Source organism: Apium graveolens, chromosome 10, assembly GCF_009905375.1.
Source record: "Apium graveolens cultivar Ventura chromosome 10, ASM990537v1, whole genome shotgun sequence".
Classification (NCBI taxonomy): Eukaryota; Viridiplantae; Streptophyta; class Magnoliopsida; order Apiales; family Apiaceae; genus Apium; species Apium graveolens.
In genome coordinates this window covers 130940505-130959408 of record NC_133656.1, presented here as the reverse complement: position 1 = coordinate 130959408, position 18904 = coordinate 130940505, and the positions used below count along the sequence as shown (strand labels likewise).

At 37.3% G+C, this 18904-nt stretch overlaps 2 protein-coding genes across 5 annotated transcripts; one reads left to right on the top strand and one right to left on the bottom strand.

The window, feature by feature from the left end:
- The first annotated feature begins 596 nt into the window (after positions 1 to 596).
- Positions 597 to 3478, top strand: LOC141692280 (putative WRKY transcription factor 21). Of its 4 annotated transcripts, XM_074497037.1 has the most exons (4): positions 603 to 854; positions 1174 to 1938; positions 2028 to 2153; positions 2997 to 3478. In XM_074497037.1, exons 2-4 carry the CDS (start codon positions 1187 to 1189, stop codon positions 3136 to 3138), a joined length of 1020 nt encoding a protein of 339 aa, XP_074353138.1. In that variant the 5' UTR covers positions 603 to 854; positions 1174 to 1186; the 3' UTR covers positions 3139 to 3478. The 4 variants fall into 4 exon arrangements, with proteins under 4 accessions (XP_074353139.1, XP_074353140.1, XP_074353137.1 ...); XM_074497038.1 differs by having other exon boundaries at positions 597 to 1938; positions 2933 to 3478; XM_074497039.1 differs by lacking the exon at positions 2997 to 3478 and adding an exon at positions 2373 to 2926 and having other exon boundaries at positions 598 to 1938.
- A 1293-nt stretch (positions 3479 to 4771) lies between these two features.
- LOC141690999 (uncharacterized) lies at positions 4772 to 5251 on the bottom strand. Its single transcript, XM_074495750.1, has one exon. It carries the CDS (start codon positions 5249 to 5251, stop codon positions 4772 to 4774), a length of 480 nt encoding a protein of 159 aa, XP_074351851.1.
- Positions 5252 to 18904: the final 13653 nt, after the last annotated feature.

Below are 18904 nucleotides of genomic sequence, written 5' to 3'. Positions count from 1 at the left end.
ATTGGTTGTATGCATATTAGTGTCGGTATATAATCAATTGCTAATCTGCTATTTTCCATTTTCGGCTACCATCTGGCAGAGATTTTCATAATTTGCACCGAGCATAAAACATAGCTGTAGTAGCTTTTAAATTGTACTTCTCCCACCTCCCCTTTCTAATAGATCCAGATTTATTTCTATTTGAATACAAAATCGTGATATTACAATCCATCGATTAGACCAGTAATTCGATCCACGTTGGCGTGCTATAACTCGTTTAACCTGCTTTGATTAGGTTAGTGAAAATAAAAAAGTTGAATTTATAGAATTTATACTCAATTAAGTGTAAAATTAATGAAGTCTTTGTCTGTCAGATGACCCAATTTAACCGATAACATTAAAAAAATTGAGTTTGGTTAAAGATTTAAACTAGATAAATTAAACAAGTTACTCGGCTAGATAAAACTCTCCTAGCTCGACCACAATTAGAGAACTAGTGTATGTCAACTTCACATAAGAAAACAATTTAAATTATTGCAACAAATTAATTTTCTAAACAAAGTTCGAAAGAAAACGGAATAAATACAACTATAAGTCTACAAGTGAATCTTACATGTGACAGAGAGCACAGTCCTCTTCACTCCATTTGCCCTGCTTATATAAACACAAAGTGATACACTATATTGTATAGACTATTTATACACACTCTCCTTTTCTTCTTAATTTCTCTATATAGACTGATAAAAGATTACTTAATCTGTATAACTTTTGGGGTTGTGTGGATTCTTTGAGCTAAGAGAAGCAAAGTCTTCTCTTTCACACTCATGGGGAATTCATAAATCTACAGTTTTTACAGCACTCAAGCTCACTTTAAGGTCTGTTCTTTTTATTTTTTATTTTTTACAGTCTTCAGTTAAATCTAATATTCCCATTGTTGTGTTCTTGAATCTTTATGATGTATGTAATATATTTGTATGTATAATAGAAAGTTAAGTTGTAGTTGAGTTGGATTTTCTTTAAATTTCGATCAAGTTCTTTTATTTTTAATACCATTTTGGTTTTTTATGTTTTCTTGATGATATGTCAAGTTAAAGTTTAGATTTTTAGTGGTTTTGGTGGTGTGGTTTGGTTGGAAACTTGGGTTTGTAAAATTAGGTTGTTTGGGCCTTTTTTTATTTGAGTTTGTTGTTCAAGGATTGGTGAAAAAATGGAGATTGAAGTTGCTAATAAATTGGCTGTGGAGAGCGGTCATAGAGTCTTGAGTCTAATATCTCAGCCCAAGGATCAGATTCAGTATAGGAATATGATGGTTGAAACTGGTGAAGCTGTTTCGAAATTCAAGAAAGTCGTTTCTTTACTCAATGCTGGTTTAGGTCATGCTAGAGTAAGAAGGGCTAAGAAATTTCATACTCCTTTACCTCAAAACATACTTTTAGATAATTCAGTTGGTAGAACTGATTATCAACCTAAAGCCATTCAGCTTCTTTCGAATGATTTCCGTGAGACCCCGGTTCTTGATTTGGGTTCGAATGTTAAGAGTAATCTTACTTTGGGGAACTTATCACTGGACTTAAGTTCGAATGGGAACAACCCTCTTCAGATTTCCCAACAGACACCACTGTCGTCGAATTATCACTTTCTGCAACAGAAATATCAATTTCAGCAACAACAGTTAAAACAGCAAGCTGAAATGATGTATCGGCGGAGTAATAGTGGTATAAGCCTGAACTTTGATAGCTCGACCTGTACGCCCACCATGTCATCCAGTAGGTCATTTATGTCATCATTGAGCGTTGATGGGAGTGTGGCCAATTTGGACTCTAAAGCTTTTCATTTAATTGGAGCGTCCCGTTCTTTGGATCAGAGCTCATACCAACACAAAAGGAGGTGCTCTGCCAAGGGAGATGATGGCAGTGTAAAATGTGGAAGTAGTGGTAGATGTCATTGCTCAAAGAAGAGGTTAATGCTTGTAAATATCTCATAGCACATTTTATTGCATTGCTTATCTGTTCTGTTATTTACAGTTTCTCCTTTTTGACACTGAACAGAAAACATAGGGTAAAGCGATCAATCAAAGTACCTGCTATAAGCAACAAGCTTGCAGACATCCCTCCTGATGAATATTCATGGAGAAAATATGGGCAGAAGCCTATCAAGGGTTCTCCGCACCCAAGGTACATTGGTTGTCTGCTCTATATTGAGATGTTAGTATGTTACTAGATAATATGAAAAAACTTTATGCTCTGTATGTTACCAGATTTTTTCAATGGATTTTGTTTTTATGGTGCAATGTGTTTGATTAGTGAAATATATTTTGGTTGGTGCAAAAGAAAATTACTTTGTTCCTCTTTCTTTTTGTGCTCTGCTAATGCTAAGTCTTGTTAATTTTCTAGTCGATACCTACTCTCTTATGGTATGTGGAGGTACTAAGAAAGCTTGCACTCTAAAAGAAAAGAAGTAAATGGTATGCAGATCATGAATTTTCTTTTTGCTGGCAGCATTATTCCTTCTTCCTTGACATGAAGGGTGCTATGTGCTAGCTTACTTTATTATTTTCATTTGTTATTTGAGTGCAAATAAATAGCAAAGACTTGGTCTTTTCTGTAGATAAGTGTAAGTTAGGTTGAGTAAGTAGTGGAACCACCTTCTCCTATTTTTTAGCCGTGAATCAGTTGTAAGAGCGTCTTGTATAAGATATGCAGGAACATTAGATAAGATATGCTTATGACATTATTTTGCAGTTCAGCTCTTGAGTCGGTAGAGGTCAGAGGCTCCGCTATTAGCTTTGTCTAAATACAACAAGTATTTATCCTAATTTCGTAATAGGTTCCAGTAAACAGAAAAATAAAGGTGTTCAGTACAATACCAAAGGGTTACACCCATTATGTATCAACTGATATGCGACACTGTAACAGTGAACGAAGCTATACTTATCACTAATCTCCCAGTGCAGGATGCAGCTACCATATCTTTTGTCAATGGTGTTGATGAAAGATTCTTTATTCGGTTTTGTGCAGAGGTTACTATAAATGTAGCAGCATGAGAGGTTGCCCTGCAAGGAAACACGTGGAGAGGTGCTTGGAAGAGCCTTCTATGCTTATTGTTACGTATGAGGGCGAGCATAACCACCCTAGGTTACCTGTCCAATCAACAACATAGAATTACATAAAAAGGTCGGTACAGAAACTTTGGTGGCCTAACTTTCAAGCAATCTGATGGAACAAGAAAGAGGCTTTAAGAAGGAACGCGAAGGCAAGAGGTAGAATTTTGTGAAATTGGTGTTTCTGGCTGTAAAACAATTTCTGATCTCAAATGACATTAATTTACCAGTAGCTTAAAGTTTTCTGTTGAACCCTGTTTTCTATAATATGTTAGCTTTAGTTGTTAACTGGTAGAATATATGACTTCTGGTATTATTACTTGTTATCTTCGTACTTTGTCATACTGCGATAGTGGTTCTGGTTGTGGAGACTTCTTCAGCCGTTGCTCAGAATTAAAATTCTTTTATGACATACTATTGTTAATAGTTGCTTGGAAGTGCCTGGTTAGGTTGCTCTTGTTAACTATTTAATGTTTAGAATTAGATGTTGTTGAAACAATACAGTTTCCTTTCAAACACATTATTTTACTTTGCTTGAAGATATTTGGAATGCAAAATTTGCATCGGCAAAATCATTTGAATTTAGTGATTTTCCTTTGGGAAGGATGAATTGATTAGGTGTCAGATTTTTGTCATCTGTGCAAAGTAGGCCAGTTTTTCACTGGCAGCGGGCAAGCGGTGGATGTTCCCTAAAACCTAATGCGCATTTGATATAGAAAGGTAGTGGATTATTAAATCCATGTAAGTTTGTATTATACATGTTGCTAGGAGACTGTAGTGGTGAACAAACCATCGGCGAAGTATTGCTGTTTCTGGCTTTCTGCTATTGTTTTTGCGAAACATGAGCTTTACAAAAAAGAAAAAGAAGAAGTATTTTTACCGTTGTTTTGCCTGTTGCGGGCTTGCTTGCAATGAAAACTGTACTAGGACAAGGTCAGGTTTGTAAGAGGTCCAAACACTTCTAATTCTAAATGCCACCAAGTTGTGAACGCTTTGATTCATGCCCTTAAATTCAAATACAAATTACTTATAAGGGGATTGGTCTACAACAAGCGATGTTATTGCATACTGTTATAACCGTTCATTTAACAAAAATGTAAAACTGATGAAAATTAACTTGACAGAATAAAACAAGAATAAAACTTCATTGTAAAAAACTTTTCAAAGAGGAATACAAGATGAAAGTAAAATGAGGCACAAGTCACACATGATTCTCTCATCTCCTGTCAACAGCTATAAAATGCCACAAGTCCCCTTACTACACGTGTCACTCTATTACTCGCCGAGGTTGGTACATGATGGGCACAGGAACCCATAAAGATGCTCTGCTCTAAACGACTGTGCTCCCATACCATACGACACCGTACTCTCGATATTTAAGTAATAGATATTTAAATGTTTAGATGTAACAAATTACTATTAAGGCCCATTTGTTACATCACCCTCTCCTTCAAACAATCCTAGTCCACAGGATTGAACTCTGGGTACTGCTCGGTAATTTGGTCTGCATCTTCCCAACTGGCATCTTCTTTAATGGAGTGAGACCATTGTATCAACCACTGAATTACAACAACATTACCTCTCTTGATCATTCTTCTCTGAAGTAACTTGACATGATAGACTAGGAATTGTCCTTGTACTCCCACCTTGGGTAATGTGGTGCTAACAGAGTACTTACATCCTACCTTTCGTTTAAGCAAAGCTCACATGGAATACAGGGTGCACCAAGCTACCAGGGGGAAGTTTGAGTTTGTAAGCTACTTGACCAATCTTCTCTACTACCTCAAATGGTCCAAAGTACTTGTGTGCCAGTTTAAGGTGCTTCCTTACTGCAACTAAGAGCTGTCTGTACGACTGTAGCTTTAAGAATACCATCTGACTCACCTGAAATGAGATTCCGGTCCTCTGTTTATCAACATACACCTTATATTTGTGCTGAGCTACCGTGATAACTTCTTTAAGCAGTTGATTCATGGCTTCACGTTTCACTTGAAAGTCCTTTACTGTGGCTACTAAAGATCTGTGTGAAGCGGGAATGCACATCTGTCTGGGTTGTACTCCATAAACTGCTTCATATAGGCTCCTTTTTATTGCACTATTGTATGTCGAACTATACCACCATTCAGCCAATGGTAGCCACTTCAACCACTGTCTGGGTCTGCAACTGGTCATCGCTCGTAAATACTGCTCCAAGCACCTATGCAACCTCTCTGTTTGCCCATCGGTTTGAGGGTGATAGGAAGTGCTCATGTTCAACTGAGTGCCTAGACAGTTGAATCATTCTTTCCAAAAATTACTAGTAAATAGTTTATCTCGATCAAAGACCATTGTCTTTGGCATTCCATGCAGTTTATAGACAGTATCCAAGAACAGTTGAGCTACAGTGATTGCAGAAACTAGATGAGACAGAGCAACGAAATGTCCCATCTTTGAAAATCTGTCAATCACGACCATGATACAATCCTTGTCTCCTGACTTAGGTAGTCCTGCTATAAAATTAAGAGAGATATCTTCCCATATTTGTTCTGGCACTGGTAGGAGCTGTAGTAAGCCGAAAGGGTGTTGATTTCCTCCTCTGATTCTTTGACACACATCGCAGTCTTGCACATACTGAATAACATCCTTCTTCAATCATGGCCAGTAGAAAAATTGTGATACTCTCTTATAAGTTGCTTCTTGACCAGAATGACCACCTGTTGAACTATCATGTAACCATAACACCTGTTTCCGTAATTCTCCCTTGTTACCAATCAAAACCTTGTTGTCCACTATAATAATTTCTTGGTTAAACTTGTAAGACTGAAAAACATCATTTCCACTTATAATTCCTTGTAGGATCTCTTGTGCTGTGATGTCTTGGTCATAACTATCTTTAACATCACTCAACCAGCCTTGACGTACAGCTGTGATGGCTTGGAGTTTTCCATTCTCTTTATTCTCAGAAAGTTTGAAAAGTGCATCAGCCACTACATTTTCCTTCCCCTTTTTATAAATAATCTCATAATCCAATCCCAGTAACTTGGCCAGCCATTTTTGTTGCAACAATGTGGACAATCTTTGCTCTAACAGGAACTTTAAACTTTGGTGATAAGTTTTAATGGAAAAATGGTTTCCTTGTAGATAACCATGCCATTTTTGAGTAGCCGTTACAATGGCCAGTAATTCTTGTTCGTATGTTGATAGAGCCTAATATTTCTTTGATAATCCTTTACTCATGTATGCCAAGGGTCTCCCCTACTGCATCAATACAACACCTACTCCCTTGCCACTGGCATCAGCTTCTATGACGAATGGTAGGTTATAATCAGGCAGGGCCAACACTGGGGTGGTCATCATAGCTTGTTTAAGTTGCTGGAATGCTTCTTCAGCTTCTATAGACCATTTGAAAGCTCATTGTTTTAGTAAATTGGTTAAGGGTTTGCTGATCAACCCATAATTCCTAACAAACTTTCTATAGTACCCTGTGAGACCAAGGAATCCTCTTAACTGTTTGAGACTTCTAGGAGATGGCCACTGTTGCATTGCTTTCACCTTGCTGGGATCAGTTGCTACTCCCTCTTGTGATATTATATGTCCCAAGTATTCCAACTGGGTTTGGCCAAAGGAGCATTTGCTCTTCTTCAAATACAGTTGATTCTCTCTCATCTTCTGTAAGACACCCTGCAGATATACTAGATGCTCCCCAAAACTCCCACTGTAAATCAGAATGTCATCAAAGAACACTAACACATGCTTCCTTAATTGTTGCCGGAATACCTCATTCATTAATGTCCGAAAGGATGTTGGTGCATTGGTGAGGCCAAAGGGCATCACCCTAAATTTGTATAGCCCTTGGTGTGTCCTGAATGCGGTTTTGGGAATATCAGCTTGAGCAACTCTAATTTGATGGTATCCAGCCCTCAGTTCTAACTTAGTAAACCATTTAGCTCCTTTGAGTTCATCCAGTAATCCATCAATAATGGGAATCAGATACTTATTCTTCATTGTAATGTTGTTCAATTTCCTATAATCCACACACATTATCCACGAGCCATCCTTCTTCTTAACTAGTATGATTGGAGATGCAAAGGGACTGGTGCTGCATTGTATGAATCCTGATGCTAACATCTCCTTGATCCGCCTTTCGATTTCATTTTTTTGAACATAGGGAACCCTGTATCCCCTTTGATTAACTGGTTGACTACCTTCTAATAAAGGTATGTGGTGGTCATGCCTTCTTGCAGGAGGAAGACCAGTCATGCCTTCTTGCAGGAGGAAGACCAGTTGGTTCCTGAAATACATCCTCATATTGTGTCAATAATTTCTGCAATTTTTCCTCCTTATTAGGTTGAATAACAGTCTTTGATGTGTGACTATCATCACTGGTGGCACTAATGTAACAAATGTAGGCCTGAGAAGATGTGCGTGGGTAGCTTCTTACAAGTGATAGTCTGCAAAACCCCTGTTGTATCAGTTCCCTTCAGTAATATTGGTTTCCCATCCTTGTTGATTGTAATATTTAAGGCCTGAAAATCAAAGGTAATGGGATTGTGTTGTTGCAACCAATCAACACCCAAGATCATGTCAGCTTCTCCCAAGGGATACAACCTTAAATTAAAGACAAATTGGTGTCCTTATACTGAATACTGGAGTGCAGTACATGCAGAGTTGACTTGCTTAATTGATCCATCTTCTACAGTGACTGATAATGCAGGTACTATTTCGGCCACCAACCCTAACTGTTTCACCAATTTCGAGTCGATGAAACTGTGGGTTGATCTACTATCCACCAGAATGCTTATCTTCTTATTATTCAATTGACCTTGCAACCTTATGGTGCTGAAGGATTTACTACCACTAAGTGCATTCAAGGATATTTCAGCAGGCGTGCTGTCTGCCTCAAGTACTTGTTCCATTTTTGATAGATTTTGTTTGTCTCCTGGTCTGGCAGCACTACCTCATCTTCTTCTCCCAATATAGTATACAACCTTGTTTTACATTCTTGTCCCGGGTGATATTTATCATCACAATGAAAACATTTCTCCCTTTCTCTTCTTTCTATGGTTTCTCTGCTTGATAGAGTAGACTTCTTGCCATTATAGGTTTTTCCACTGATAGGAGAGAACAATTGAGGAACCCCCTTAATTTCTTTCTTTGGAAAATAATCCTTAAAGTTGAGACTGTTAGTGTTGGTTTTAGGATCTATTGGTCTAGTTCCCTTAGATTCTTCTTGTTTTGCTAAGAATACAATATCACTGAGAAATTGGGGCCTGAACATCTTCACGCACCTTTGATGTGGTCCTTTATGTGACGCCCTCCATCTCGGGGTTAGGAAATGAGGACCCCACACCATTAATCTAAAAATAAATAAACATAAACCCCGATTAACTAATAACAGGATCAAACATGATTAAGTTTGAGACAAGATTACAACTACCAACCATATTATATAATGTTAGATATATTTGATAATGTCATGGCTAATATGTTTTATGTTTAGCTTTCAGATCTTACTTGAACAGGATAAATCAGTACTTAACTGTTGATCAGTACTTATACTGGAAGTCAGGACTTAAGGATATCAGTACATATGTTATCAGGAGATAATCGTCAGAAGATAGATATCAAAACTTAAGTGCTGAAGGACAATCAGATAAGGACAGTAGCTGATTAAAGGAAAGAAGATCAAGATAAACATAAGAAGAGATATGCATGAAGAAGGAATTCTGTAAAGAATGGAATACTTGGAAGAAAAGATATCTGATTGATATATTTTAGGAAGCAAAATTATATTCCATATCAATTAGCGATTATCTTGTAACTGTGTAGTATATAAACACAGATATAGGGTTTACACTATAAGTGTTATCATTATTAGAGAAGATTATTCATTGTAACCCTAGCAGCTCTCGTGATATTTGTTCATCACTGAGAGGTAACAGTTCCATACTGTAACAGAGTTTATTGTTTCAATAAAGTTTGTTTTCTGTTACTTAAGTTCTTAAAGTTCGATTTGAGTGTACTATACACTGTATTCACCCCCTCTACAGTGTGTGTGTGTGACCTAACAATTGGTATCAGAGCCTATCTGTTAACATACATACAGTTAAAGATCCAAACACAATCATGTCGGACACAGAAACTCCAACTAAGCCTACCAAAACTGAGGAACCACCAAAGACACAAATTCAGAGTCGGTATGAGACCATCAGAGTTCCCATACTGAGACCATCTGAATATCCCATATGGAAGGTAAGGATGACCATGTTCCTGGAAGCAACAGATCCAGAATACCTTGATAGAATCAAGGAAGGCCCTCACAAACCAACCAAACTCGCTGTTGCAGGTGAAGCAGCAAAGACCGTACCAAAGGAGAAGAATGATTATACTGCTGAAGACATAGCATCAATTGCTAAGGATGCTAAGGTACGACACTTACTGCATAGTGCCATTGATAATGTAATGTCAAACAGGGTAATCAACTGCAAGACTGCTAAGGAGATATGGGATGCTCTGGAAATAGGGTGTCAGAGAACTGACACAATTAAGAAGAACAGGAAGACAATACTCACTCAAGAGTATGAACACTTTGACTCAAAGACTAATGAGTCATTGAATGATTTATATGATAGATTTGTCAAACTTTTGAATGATTTGTCATTGGTTGATAAAGAGTATGATCTTGAAGATTCAAACCTTAAGTTCCTGTTAGCTCTTCCTGAATGCTGGGATTTGAAGGCAACGACAATAAGAGACAACTACAATCTTGATGAAACAACTCTTGACGAAATCTATGGAATGCTCAAGTCTCATGAGCTGGAGATGGAACAAAGAAGCAAGAGGAAAGGAGGAAAGTCAAGGACAGTTGATCTTAAGGCTGAAGAAGAATTCCCCAAAGCAGCTTCCTCAAAGAAAGACAAGGGTAAAGCTCTTTTCATAAAGTCTGATACTGAGTCATCAAGTTCTGAGAGTGATGATGACTCAGATTCTGAAAGCTTGCCTGAGACTGATGCTGATGAGGAGATGATGAAGTTGTGTGCTCTTATGGTGAAAGGAATCACAAAGATTGCATACAGGAAGTTCAGGAAAGGAAAGAAGTTTTCCAGGAAAGGCATGAGTTGAGAAGATATCTTAAAACCATGTTTGTTAGCTATAGAGATCAAACTTTAACATGTGAAAGATTAACTTCTGAAAATCTTGCATTTAAGAAAAGAAATGATTTCTTAGAAAAAGAGTTAGTCATGTTCCATCAAACTTAGAAGGATAGAGGTGATGCTTTTTATGTTAGGAATGAAGTGCTAAAATTAAATGAATCTCTAAAAACTGAGTTAGAAAAGGAAAGAGAGATTATCAGGACTTGGACTAACTCTGGCAAAACAACTGAAAATTTGCTAAGTAGTGGAAACTGGAAAGAGGGCTTAGGTTATGGAGAAGATAAGAAAGATAAAGGAACTGAAGAAATTAAGTCTGTTGATAAACAAAAGCCAAAGTTAAAATTGTTAAGTTTGTAACTGTAAAGTCTGAAAATGAAAAATCAGAAGTTACAAAGAAATTAACTTCTGATAAACTAAAACAGGAAAAGACAACTGAAGTGAACATAGGCTTAATGACAAAGAAGCAGCTTAAGCATAAGCTGAAAGATGTCAAGAAAGCAAACAAGGTAAAATCACCTAAGAAAAATAGGAATGGAAAGGAAGGTGTGAATAAAAGCAATGATTATAAACCTGTTCCTGATGCTCCTAGGAAAACATGTCATAATTGTGAAAGTTCTAACCATCTGGCTTCTTTTTGCAGGAAGAATAAGAATATTAACTCCTTACCTTCAAAATCAGGAGTTAAGAGTCAGTCTGTTAGATACAAACCACAAAATCCTTGTTTTCATTGTGGTAGTTTATGGCATTCCATTTATACCTGTAAGGAATATCATAGTTTGTACTATGATTATTATCAAATAAAACCTTCTTTGAAGAAAGTTTCCATTGTTCCTTCTAGTGTAAATTCTGATTCAAAGTCTAATAGTGTAAGTTCTGATAAGAAAAATGTTAACATAAACTCTGATGCTAAATCCGCTGCAAATGTTAACAAACTTAATAAGGCCAAAGGATCCAAGCAAGTCTGGGTCTTAAAATTAATAATTAGTGGTCTTTGTGATTGCAGGGCAACAGGAAAAATATTCTAGTTCTGGACAGTGGATGTTCAGGACATATGACTGGAAATAAGGCCCTGCTATCAGACTTTGTGGAGAAAGCTGGCCCAAGTGTTTCTTATGGAGATGGCAACATTGGAAAAACATTGGGATATGGCAATATCAATCTTGGAAATGTCATAATTAAACAAGTAGCTCTAGTCTCAGGACTTAAACACAACCTACTGAGTATAAGTCAAATCTGTGACAGAGGTTATCATGTTGATTTCTTTGAAGAACACTGTGAAATTGTGAGTAAATCTAAAGGCAAAGTTGTTCTGAAAGGATACAGGCGTGGTAACATTTATGAAGCTAAGCTTTCAACAAGTACTGATGGTTCTGCAATCTGTCTAATGAGTAGAGCATCAATTGAAGAAAGCTGGAATTGGCATAAGAAACTCTCTCATTTAAATTGCAACAATATAAATGAACTGGTCAAGAAAGATCTTGTGAGAGGATTTCCAAACACAGTATTTGCTCCTGATGGTCTTTGTGATTCATGTCAGAAAGCCAAACAAAGAAAATCTTCATTCAAGAGCAAGACTGAATCATCAATTCTTGAGCCTTATCATCTAATACATGTTGATCTATTTGGTCCAGTAAATGTCATGTCTATTGCAAAGAAGAAGTATGCGTTGGTCATAGTGGATGAGTTCACCAGATACACATGGGTGTATTTCTTGCATACAAAAAGTGAAACTGCATCAACCTTGATTGATCATATCAAACATCTGAATAAAATGGTCAAAGATTCTGTGAAAGTTTTAAGGAGTGATAATGGCACTGAGTTCAAGAATTTAATAATGGAAGAGTTCTGCAAAAGCCATGGAATAAAGCAGGAATTTTCTGCTCCTGGAACTCCACAGCAAAATGGAGTTGTTGAAAGGAAGAATAGAACTCTCATTGAAGCTGCACGTACAATGCTTGAAGAAGCAAAGCTTCCAACCTATTTCTGGGCTGAAGCTGTGCAGACTGCTTGTTTTACTCAAAATGCAACACTCATTAACAAGCATGGAAAAACACCATATGAGATGGTGAAGAAAAAGAAGCCAAATCTGAAATATTTTCATGTATTTGGATGCAAGTGTTTTGTTCTCAAGACTCATCCTGAACAGCTATCAAAGTTTGATCTAAAAGCTGATGAAGGAATCTTTGTTGGATATCCACTTTCCACAAAAGCCTTCAGAGTCTATAATTTGAGAATAAAAGTGGTCATGGAATCTATCAATGTCTCTTTTGATGATAAAAAGATTACTGGTCTTGAAGATTTCATTGACCATGATCAGCTGAGATTTGAAAATGAAGACTCAAATTCTGATACAGAAAATCCTGATAGTCTAAGTCCTGATACTGTAAACTCTGATGGATTAAACTCTGATGTTATTGAAACTGTGGAGACTACGTCAAAGGAAGATGCACCTATGCAGGGGGAGCATACTCAAGATCCTACCACATCTCAAGAAACATCAGAACATACATCTGGCTCTTCAAGTTCTGATAAGCCAAGTTCTGATAGTGCTGAAAATCTAAATACTGAAGAATCCAACTCAGAGAGCATAGTTTCAGGGGGAGCATCAGAAAATGAAAATGAAAATAGCATGGATCTTGGGGGAGCATCTAGTTCTAGAGAAAACCTTCCATCTGCAAGGAAGTGGACAAAATCACATACACCTGATTTGATAATTGGAAATCCTGATGCAGGTGTCAAAACTAGAACAGGTACTTCAAATGAATGTCTTTACAATTCTTTTCTCTCTCAGATTGAGCCAAAGAAAGTGGAAGAAGCTCTTCAAGATGCTGATTGGGTGCAAGCAATGCAGGAAGAGTTGAATGAATTTGAGAGAAACAAAGTCTGGACCCTAGTGCCAAGATCAAAGAATAGATCTGTTGTTGGTACAAAGTGGGTATTCAGAAACAAAACTGACAGTGATGGCATAATTACAAGGAATAAGGCAAGGCTGGTTGCAAAAGGATATTCTCAACAGGAGGGAATTGATTATGATGAAACATTTGCACCAGTTGCTAGGTTAGAAGCCATAAGGATATTCTTGGCTTATGCTGCTCACAAAAAGTTTACTGTCTTTCAAATGGATGTGAAAAGTGCTTTTCTCAATGGAGAATTGGAGGAGGAGGTATATGTTGAACAACCTCCAGGTTTTGTAAATACCAAATATCCAGATTATGTCTACAGGCTTGACAAAGCACTTTATGGACTTAAAACAAGCTCCTAGAGGATGGTATGAGACTTTAGCTCAGTTTCTTCTGGAAAGTGGATTCAACCGAGGGACAATAGACAAAACACTGTTCTACCTCAACCATGGAAAGGACTTACTTCTGGTCCAGATTTATGTTGATGATATCATTTTTGGATCTACAAATGACAAACTTTGCAAAAAGTTTGCCAAACTAATGCAGTCAAGATATCAGATGAGTATGATGGGGGAACTTAGCTATTTTCTGGGCCTTCAAGTTAAGCAGAATGAGGAAGGCACTTTTATTTGTCAAACCAAGTACACCAGAAACTTGCTGAAGAAATTTGGAATGCAAGATTGTTCAAGTGCATCCACTCCAATGGCCACTGCGACAAAACTGGATAAGGATACCGGTAAATCAGTAGATATTACTGACTACAGAGGTATGATTGGCTCTCTACTCTATCTAACTGCTAGTAGACCTGATATCATATATGCTACCTGTCTTTGTGCAAGATTTCAAGCAGATCCAAGAGAACCTCACTTAACAGCTGTAAAAAGAATCTTTAAGTATCTTAAATGAACAGCTGCTCTGGGATTATGGTATCCTAGAGAATCAGATTTTAAACTAATAGGTTACTCAGATGCAGATTTTGCAGGTTGCAAAATTGACAGGAAAAGCACAAGTGGAAGCTGCCAATTTCTTGGAGGCAGATTGGTTTCTTGGTACAGCAAGAAACAAAAGTCAATTTCCACATCAACTGCAGAAGCAGAGTATATTGCTGCAGGAAGCTGTTGTGCACAGATTCTTTGGATAAAGAATCAGTTACTGGATTATGGGTTAACATATTTCAAAATCCCTATTTACTGTGATAATCAAAGTGCTATTTCTATGACAGGTAATCCAGTTCAACACTCAATGACAAAGCACATCAGCATCAAGTACCACTTCATCAGGGAACATGTGGATGAAGGTACAGTGGAATTGCATTTTGTTCCCACAGATCAACAACTAGCAGATATCTTCACAAAACCACTGTGTGAAGCTACTTTTACAATATTGGTAAATGAACTTGGAATGGTTTCAGGTTCTTTCTCTAAATCTGCTTAGTCTTGTTCTGTGTTATCAGACTTTATGCTCAGTATTTACAGAATTAATCTCATTGTGTATTCTGTGCTTAATTGATAAATGTCTTTAAGTAATGACTGTTGTCTGATATATGTTTCTAAACTCTGATAAGTGATATGTCTGTTCAAGTACCTATTCAATCCTATGAGGATAACTGTGCTAGATACTGACCTAGTAGTCTTCAATAAACAAATGATTCCATGTAAGAAGTAATTATTTCAGTGGAAACCCTATGACACTAGCAAATTCTGATAATTGAGCTTAGTTAAGTTTACTTTGTATATCTTATTACTAAGTCACAAATTAGAATAATGCTACTCATCTGTTAAGTTCTGATACTAGTAAACCTGCTGAATGTACTAAGTGCTGATAAACCTCACTTATCAAAAGAAAAAGCAAAAAGGTCAAAGAATAAAATCAGGTACTCCTTTGAGATATAGAGTAAAAATGTGGAAGGGATGACCCAAGTGCATTGCTGGTATTAAGTAGATATGCATTACAAAAGCAAAATATTTTCTTGGTGACTTTTCATACTCTATGATTACTGGAGAAATACTCTGATAATAGCATAAATTCTGATACACAGTCGTGACTCACTTACACTGAGAAGCCACTGTAAAATAGAATTTCAAAAGATGCATAAAATTAGCACAAAACAGTTGAGGTGGACTCAAGCATGAACTCATTCATCAGTAGGTTTCAGGATAATGACAGCTCTTTAGCAAAATTTTAGTTATGCCTTATTTCTAAGATGTACTGAAGTGAATCAGACTTTACTCTTTGTCTGTTATTTAGCTTAATGCACACACTAATCACTCCATCTGAATGATGAAAATTTCTGTGGTGGTCTATGTTATTTTAGATAAACAGTCATTATATCATCTTTGCACAAATTCTGAGGACAAGTTCTAGTTACACGTTCTGATGATTAAGTTCTGAAGTCTATAACTCAGAACTTGTATGAGGATTTACTACGATGGGCATTCCTTTTTCGAGTTAAGAAATTATGTTCTGATGACTGTTAAGTTCTGCTATAGGTCTAAGTTCTGATTTCTCAGTCTAATCCTTTACTTGGCTTATCTGTGAATAAAATTTGATAACAGTCTCAGTTCGAACTAGAATATGTTGAAGTGGAAGATTAATAGTCACTATGATTAGGATTAATGGTATTCGTACTTGAAAAGTCCACTGTTTCTTGTTTCTTGTGCGGTTTAAACCATGATTCCTCTTTCCAATGAATGTTATTCTTTTTCAAAGTCTAGGGAGAAGAGGTAGAATTAATTCTACCTGTCAGCATTCAATTTCTTTGCGTCTCCTGGCATTCTCTTGCCTATATAAGCAGCCACTTCACATCAGTCTTTCCATCAAATTCTTCTCACACACTTATCTTCATACTTCTTCTTTCAAAAACACAATGGTCAGATATAACATGTTTTTGAACTACCAAAACTTCAATATGGAGCTAAGTTGTGCCGAGGGGCAGCAGGAATGGCATGTCACAGCCATTCCTGAGGAGATATGGGACTCTGTCCCACAGGAGGTACTGACACACCTTCTGTTCTTCTATATGGACTACCATCGCCATCTGGAGCGATTGGAGGAGGAAAGGCTGGAAGCTCTCCGCCAGAAAGAGCGAATCATCTGACTCGCCATTCTGTTTGTCGAGATTAGGAAGAAGAAGATGACTTAATCTCGTCTTCTTCCTGTTTTTCTTCATCATCAGCTTTGTCAGGCTTCTTAGCTAGGACTAAGGCTGTTGATGTTAGGATTAGAAGCTTAGGGAAAATCTTGTATAAGTATTGATGTAATTTCCATTTCATAAATGTATTGTCTTGATATATTAATGAAAGTTGTTTTTACTTCAAGATTTTGTCTCTGAGTTATTTTATCTTGTGTTGATAAATCCTGATTGATATTCTGATGACCATATAAATTTTGTTTTATATTAAGTTCTGATTCATTTTCAGCACTTACTTATCTAATTTATCTTGGTCATTTTCATGTGATGTATTTTCAGAATATCAATGATGCAGTGAAAAATAATTCAATCAGTGCTAACGGTTTAAATTTTGAATTAAAACTGTTTCTCTTGATAAATGGAACGGTTTTTCCTTGAAACTAGGCAACTGGGTAAGTAATGATTCCTGTTTTCTCGAGCCCAGTAACTGTCCGTTATTACTGCATGCCTGACAGGTGTCCAACGGTAACATTTTTGTTCAGAGTATAAGTACAACAGAGAGAAGATTTCTTTAATCTTTTATTTTCTTTATATTTTATCTCTCTCCTTACTTTTACTCTCTTTCTCTTTCTTTCTCACGTTGATTTTTCATACAGACATTATCTCAAACACCTAACAGGCATACTTGAATCTCAATTTTTTTTTCACATGGCACCAAAGGATTTAATCATTGATGGAGCTAAGTTTGTCCCCAACAACTATGCTGCAGTTCTTGATCATACTGAAGCTCCATCTGAATTGTACTTTGTGCAAGATCTTCTTGCACATAGTGAGGTTGGGTATGCATTAACACAGCCTGAATTCTTTTCAAGCCAACAAGTTCTGAGGTTTTGGAGGACTGGACTTTTTGATGATGGTGGTCAACGTGGAACTCCCAGTATTATCTTCCAAGTGGGTGATTCATCCTTTGTAGTCACTCCTGGTACAGTACGCAGGGCTTTACATCTTCCAGAAGATTGTACTTTCTTAATTCCAGAGGAATCAGCCCTTCGGGAGTTAATGGCTGAATTGGGATATGAAAAGAGTCTGACGAAACTTGGACAGTTGAAACGGGCTAATATCAGAAGAGAATGGAGTTTCTTCTTTGATTGCATCACCAAAGCTTTTGGGAACAAATGTTCAAATTTTGATGCTATCCCAATTCTGAGTCAGCACATAGGGTATGCTATTATTCATCAAACTCATTTTGATTTTGCAACTGGAATAATTGGTTTTATTGGGGATAGGATGACAGAGGATCGAGACGTTGTTTATTTTGCTAGATTCTGTCAACTTATTTACACTTACTGTACTGATGAACCTCATTTAGTCAGCACTCAAACCCCACCTTTTAAGGTTGCAAAACGATACTTTAATGACCTGGTAAATGCTGATACTAAGAAAAAAGTGGTTAGACCATTACAGATTCCTAAGTCTGTAAAACAGATCCTGGTAAATGCTGATCCTGATACTTATAGATCTGTTTACTCTGATGTCCAACCAACTCCAAACACCCAAAATCCATCAACCTCAGTACCTACCTCTCATTCTACTCAACCTACCCTCAGAACATATCTCAAATCCTATCTCTCAACTTCACAGACTGCTCGACCTTCATCTTCAGCACCTACGCCAAAGAGGACAAAGAATGTTCCTCAAACATCTCAAAAAAGAAGGAGGATTGTATTGAGAGATGAATCTGATTCTGAGGAACAGGTTCCTGCTAGAGAACCTGCTGTTACTGAAGCTGAGAAAGAGGTTTCTCAGAAGGATTCTGAAATTGGGGGTTCTAGGCTTCTCAAGAGGCTTAGACGAATGACAGTTCCTGACACTCCCAAGGAATCCAAATCAACAAGGAAGTACAAGAAACAGAGGGCACAAAGGCCAGTTTCAGATGATGAAGAAGAAGCAGCTAAGGAAGGGGATTAGGAATCTCTGATCTCACAAGACAAGGAATTTGCTCCAGTCACTTCTTCTCCATCAACTCCATCTCAGGAAGCTGTATCTGACAAGGCTAACTCACCATCTGTGTCTCTTGTTGATCCAGGCACAAGTGCTGATATTGATGTTCAACACTTGGTTGTGTCTGAAGTATTTCTCTTAGAAGCTCCAACAGCAAATAATCCTTCCACAACACCTGTTACTGATGCTGTTCAAACTCTAGAGTTATCAACAACACCTTCTCTGCATCAAGATGCTGATGATCAGACTTTCGGTGAGCATCAGGATATGGCTGTTGATCAGAACTTAGTATCAGATCAGCAATTAGAGGATGTTGAAGCCTCCATTGCTACTCACACTGTTGTCTTATCAGAAGATACTGATTCTTTAAGTTCTGATGCTGCAAATGCTGGAGATACTGGTGAAGCTGCTCCAACTGTAGATGCTGATGAAGCAGGTCCTTCAGGACATACTCCTCAACAGACTCTTCCTAAGTCTGAACTGGTAAAGGAGTTTGTTATCGGGGATGCACCAGTACCTTGGAGTGAAACTCCTGCAGGTCAGAAGTGGACTAAGCAATGGAACTCAGTTTCATGTGTTCCAACTGCAATACATCTTGCTGAGCACTTGACTAAAGCTGATGAAATGTTAAATTCTGATGATTTAAAAACCCAGCTTAGAG

Bases quoted from the DNA above. Each gene is read 5' to 3' on its own strand.
- LOC141692280 (XM_074497036.1), top strand. From the start codon at position 1,187: ATGGAGATTGAAGTTGCTAATAAATTGGCTGTGGAGAGCGGTCATAGA. The intron at 1,939-2,027 runs GTTAATGCTTGT...GACACTGAACAG, and splicing joins TGTCATTGCTCAAAGAAGAG to AAAACATAGGGTAAAGCGAT. The intron at 2,154-2,996 runs GTACATTGGTTG...GGTTTTGTGCAG, and splicing joins AAGGGTTCTCCGCACCCAAG to AGGTTACTATAAATGTAGCA.
- LOC141690999 (XM_074495750.1), bottom strand. From the start codon at position 5,251: ATGACCAGTTGCAGACCCAGACAGTGGTTGAAGTGGCTACCATTGGCT.